The 5,427-nt window shown below is 43.3% G+C and overlaps 1 protein-coding gene across 1 annotated transcript; it reads right to left on the minus strand.

Annotated features, from left to right (window-relative positions):
- Positions 1–210: 210 nt before the first annotated feature.
- LOC120558073 (G-protein coupled receptor 61-like) lies at positions 211–5,105 on the minus strand. The gene is made up of 2 exons (XM_039798922.1): positions 4,819–5,105; positions 211–3,439 (listed from the first exon to the last, which is right to left on the minus strand). Exon 2 carries the CDS (start codon positions 3,222–3,224, stop codon positions 1,827–1,829), a length of 1,398 nt encoding a protein of 465 aa, XP_039654856.1. The 5' UTR covers positions 3,225–3,439; positions 4,819–5,105; the 3' UTR covers positions 211–1,826.
- Positions 5,106–5,427: the final 322 nt, after the last annotated feature.

Here is a 5,427-nt window from a genome sequence, read left to right on the forward strand (position 1 = left end):
TTGCCGCATCCCGGACAGCTCCCGCTGGTGTGCGCCAGGCAAATCCGCCATCATAATAGCAATCCGCCATGGAACAAGCGCGCCTGCTCTTAAAGGGAATGTGAGATGACGCTCTGATTGGTTATTTTCACGTTACGCCCAAACCACACCTAGCTATTTACTTCAGACCAACCCATTTTAGATTTGCGTCGAGATCCGCCCACAAAGCTACTTGCGTTTTGCGTTTCATACTTGCGTTTCAGATCGTTAAAATAGGGCCCAAAGAATATCTTAAAAACCCTGTATCCACACTACGTAAGAAAGTCCTTTCAATCAAACATTTACACATATAGTTTATCATATATATCCCTAATAGTTTTTTTTTTAATAAAATACCACTTCATCTCATCATCAAAAACTAGGCAGAGTCTGCACAATCATTTCTAATAAACGAGCAAATCACATCTGCTATAGTCTCCTTGCAACATTAGAATATTGTCCAAGTGTGATACTTGACGTGGAACTGCGCAGGACTGTAAAATAATGTTTATTTCCTGCATGTGAGGTACTGTAAAAACCCTGATGAACAGGGTCAAACTAAATCTAAATGTATTCTCCATCCGGATAAAAATCTCCACAACTGAAAAACAAACGAGACAGTTACATACACGTAAAAAAATATCAGCCTCCTTGTAATGGAATTCTTAACAAATACTTACACTCACTAATCAAAATAAAAATGGGCATGCTGAGCTAAACACAACCCTAAACCTACAGTTTTACTAAACATAACATAACATTCAGCACATTTAACAAATGAAAGAAATATAATCATATTTGAACGTAATGCAGTGGATCAAGAGAATACTGATTTTTAAGATCTATATCCAAATACACTGATAAATACATCACATGGCAGAAAGCTGGGTGACCCTTAGGATGAGTTATAAAGTCAACCTGCATCCTAAACTGAGTCGCCACAGATCTGCTTTTTTGGAAATAAAAAACAAGATGTCTTTGGACAAGCACCAAAGAAAGGAGAACAAAATTTCAGGTGGTTATTTGTAAACAACTTGTAGCAATTCCATGAGAGTTAGGCCACAATATCTACGCCTCCTAATTGATTATAATCAGATTGGCATAAGGGTTAGGAGTGGCATTGTCATTGATGAAAGCACATCCATCAATCAAAAGTGACAGTAGTGCTTTTCCCTCAATGGATCCCCTAAATACTCATAATTGTGTGTATTTTATTGCTGTCTTCTTCGACATTACTTATTCAAACATAATCAACTTTTCCAGAGTCTCAAAAATGATTGATTTGGCAGTTACAGTAAAAATACAGTATCACTTGGTGTGTGGAACCGTTTCATCTCCATGAGGAGCCGGTGTATTTCAGCAAGTGTTCCCTAATTTGAGATCAAAAGGGATATTCTGAAAAACATTTAACTCTGAAGACTATTTAGTTACCTTAACAGAATCAAACATATAATTAATGTTATTTTTTATCTTTAAAAAAGGCTTAACAAGTTACACTAATAGTAATCAATAAAGTAATTTACTGTACAGAACTGACCGATTGTGTGGAAGGTCATTTTTAAAATCTAGCAGTAATATCCCTGTTCATAAACAACAAAAAGGCATCTTAAACAACTACTGTTTAAGCATGAAATCTAATGAGGCAAAGTGCAATGATTCAAAGATACAATTTAAGTCATGGAGATCATGAACTGAGCTACCTGTTGGACAGCTTTCAATAGAAATAGAGAACGTCTTTTCACTGAAATAACTCCTGAAACAGTTTATATCTGAATGATCAAAATGAGTCTTATTTTCAAACATAGAACTTAATTGTCTGTATAAATATGGTTGTTTTTAGCCTGTTCAGTCTCAATAAACTCTGAAGTCTCCTCTGCAATTTGTCCAGGGATTCGGAAATCTATCGGTATGGGCTGTGCTGGTTCCGGTGGTTGGGACTGAGCCAAGGGGCAGCAAGCCTCCCCTTTAGGGCTGGAGGTGCTGTGAGAATTTTGAGGATCTAAGTTGCAGCCGGTGCCCTGAAGAAACTGAAGGAAATTCTCCTCAATGGATCCTTCACGGCTGGGCAGTCTGTCCTCCATCTCAACCCCTGCTCGACGAAACAGACAAGGCAGATGCTTGCCCAACTCATCCCGGATCTGTCTGTTGAGACAGCCATAAAAGAAGGGATTGGACGTGAAGCAGAAGTAGCCAATCCAGGTGACCACCTCCTCCAGAGAGGCGAGTGTGGCTGGAGGGCTGGCAGCCAGTGCCGAATAGAGGTGGAAAGTAAAGTATGGCAGCCAGCAACAAAGGAATTGCCCACCTACTGCTGCCAACACTGCTGCAGCCTTTCCTCCCCCAAAGGGGCGCTGAGGAGTGGCTCTGCCTGTCCCAGTCCCTGTCCCAGAGCTGGTTACCATCGTGGAACGGCTGCTGAGTGATTCTGACCGCTGGCGACGAGGCGTGTCCATCCAGGTAGGCAGAGGCCCATGGTGCATGGCTGCGACCCGAGCCACTTTGAACATATTGCAGTACACGACAAGAATCACCAATACTGGACACAGGAAATACACCAGAGTAAACAGGGCCATGAAGGCCAAGCGGTTTGACCCTCCCCCTGTCCAATGTAGTGAGCAGCGCCGGTGACCCTGAGCAGGTGGAGATGGGACTGCCCCTCCTCCCCCCACCCCACTACTCTCCAGAAGAGGAGTTCTTCCACCTTGCAGGAACCAAGCGAGCAGCGGCAGAGCAGACATGGCCAGGGCTTTGACCCATATCCCAACCAGCACTGAAGCTACTAGGCCAACAGTCATCTTTACTTCATAGCGCATTGGGTGTATGATGTAGTAATAACGCTCCACATTGATGACGGAGATAGAGAGGATGGCAGCACTCACCAGGCACACACTGAGAAAGAGGTAGCTCCGGCACAGGGCCTCCCCGAAGAAGGCTTGGCTTGAGAGCATGCCAAGGGGCATCAGCACCAGGGCTGCCAGCAGGTCCACCACGCACAGGTGGAAGACAAAGGCAAACTTGTGGAGCTGTGGGGCCTTAGCAATGACCGTCATGACAGCCACATTACCCACCACAGCCAGCAGATCCATGAGCAGCATGGCCAGCAGGGCTAGCGACTGGGACAGAGCCCAGCCCTCAGGCAGATAGGAGGCAGACATGTTGGACATGAGCTGTGGAGGTGGGTGGGAGGAGTTCCACATCGGCTCCATTGAAGGTTGGGATGAAGCAGGCAGGCAGGAGCAGTCACAGGCCCATCACCCATCCTTCAAAGCCAGGAAGTACGGCCAGAAAACAGTGGCTTGAAAATGAGGTCAAAAGCTGCCTTGTAGTCCGGAGGATGATTCTGTGATTGGCAGGAGGTTCAGATTTTATAATTCCTGTCCATTTAGAAAGTCTTCATGTCTGCCGTCAGTCACAACCCACCCTAAAAACAAGAGAGACAGATGAAAATATGTGTTTCCCTGATTTTGCATGCGTATCCCTAATGAGTGACCACCTTATTTGCACTTCTGGGTTATATGATCTAATCCTTTCAATCTGTTGCTCGTGCTGAGTTTCACTTTTGCCCCAGCTACCGTTAAGATTAATACACTCGGATCAAGCTTGATATAAATCCTCCATAGCTTCTCAAATCTCCGTTAAGGCAATTTTACTGATAAGGTAATCCAAAGCCAGCCCTCAAACCAATTAACTCAATTAAGTGTGCATTATTCAAGGCAGGGACACTTGGTACCTTTTTAACAACATGCTGAGAAAACTAAAGGAGTGAAATGATTTGAACAATCATAAATCATGCAAAATAGTCGAGCCACTTGAAAAGATTATAGTTCATAATTCTGCAACCAAATCATGAAGCCCAAAAACATGTGTATGATTATACTAATAGGATTTTGGACCACCTTCTTTACACTTTCATTAATATAAAGGTCAAAGATCTGCTCCTTTGCTGAAAGCTGCAGGTGATGAATACTTTTGAAGCACACATCCTGTCAATGTACGAATGCATGCTAATTCCCCAAAACCGATCCTATTAATAAATAGAGTCCTTTTCCGTCACATCTACACATGCTGTGTGAGCTCTTGTTAAAAATGTATACCCAGGATCTAAACTGACTGTGTACAGATAAAAAAACAACCACAATCACAGATTACTGGAAGGCCTTGTAGGTCCAAGATTCAATGCTTTTGCTTGTTTACATGTATACTACAATAGCATGTATGCCACTAAAGAAGCCCTGGCCACTTAGTATAAGTGAATTTAATGGTTCAAATTGAAAACTTGAGACTATTCATAGGTTGCAGAGGCTGCCTGCATATTGACTATGCCCAGCTATTGCAGACAACAGACATGGGTGGCTGCTGCTATAAGTATGTGTCAGATCAAGAAAATCCAGTTGCTTGAATGCTCTCTGCCACACATGTAACAAAAGCACAGGATGTTCTGCATCCTGTCTGCAATGACAACATAAGGAAAAAATTGAGCTCTAACCTCTCTCATTACCTATGAATGATTGCCCTCTGTGAGCAGCGTCTCTAAATCACACATAGGGGTACTCCCAATTTAGTTTAACCCTCCTGCCTGGTTTAGTCATGTCTTACCACCTACTCATTTATATATTAATCATTAATGCATTACACCCACTGTATAAAGCAAGACCTACCTTCTATATATCACAGCACAATTAAATTAGATGTATCGTTGCACTAATCAGCAGATTAGAAGAAGAGGGTGAGAGCAAGCGAGAAAATGTGGTGCTAATCAGGGAGCGTGAGGGGAAGAAACACAGAGAGAGCATCATGTACCAGAATCAGAGTTTTTCCTGATGCAGCTGTCTGCTGCTTTTGGTCTCTGAGGATGAAAACCTGGTGTAGCTCCCACAGCTGAGGTACTCAGTGGACATCAATCCCTGCACCTTGTAAATGCTGTTGAGGTACTTCCCACAATACAAGCCTGTTTATCTTCCCATCTCTTGGTCTGCCTCATGCTTCCTCCTCCTCCCTGGATGACTTGGGCTGTGGCAGCAGAGGTTTTTCTGAAACGATGCTCATGTAAATGCACGCAAAGACACCAGCTCACTCTCTGCTTTCCCCCTCCACTCACACACAGTGACTGCAGAGATGGAGCAGGAGGCAGCGAGAAACAGGACCAGAGCTGCCGTCTCCACTGGGTCCTAGTGTCCTCACCGCGTTGTCAAAAATATTACCTTCCGAGATTAGGTACTGAATATTATGATGGTAGGGAATTGTTGTCGCTGTAGTTGTTAGAATTGTAAGCAGATTTTTAGTGTGGTATGAGAAAAGAAAATAGTTAGTCCAAAACCTCTCAAAAATTACAGTCTGGCAATGTGAGACTAACTGTAGGCCTACACATGTTACAAACTAAATCGTCACATCATCACACAAAATAAGCAT

Source organism: Perca fluviatilis, chromosome 4 (assembly GCF_010015445.1).
Source record: "Perca fluviatilis chromosome 4, GENO_Pfluv_1.0, whole genome shotgun sequence".
NCBI classification, from domain to species: domain Eukaryota; kingdom Metazoa; phylum Chordata; class Actinopteri; order Perciformes; family Percidae; genus Perca; species Perca fluviatilis.

Coding starts and splice junctions, on each gene's coding strand:
- LOC120558073 (XM_039798922.1), bottom strand. CDS start 3,224: ATGGAGCCGATGTGGAACTCCTCCCACCCACCTCCACAGCTCATGTCC.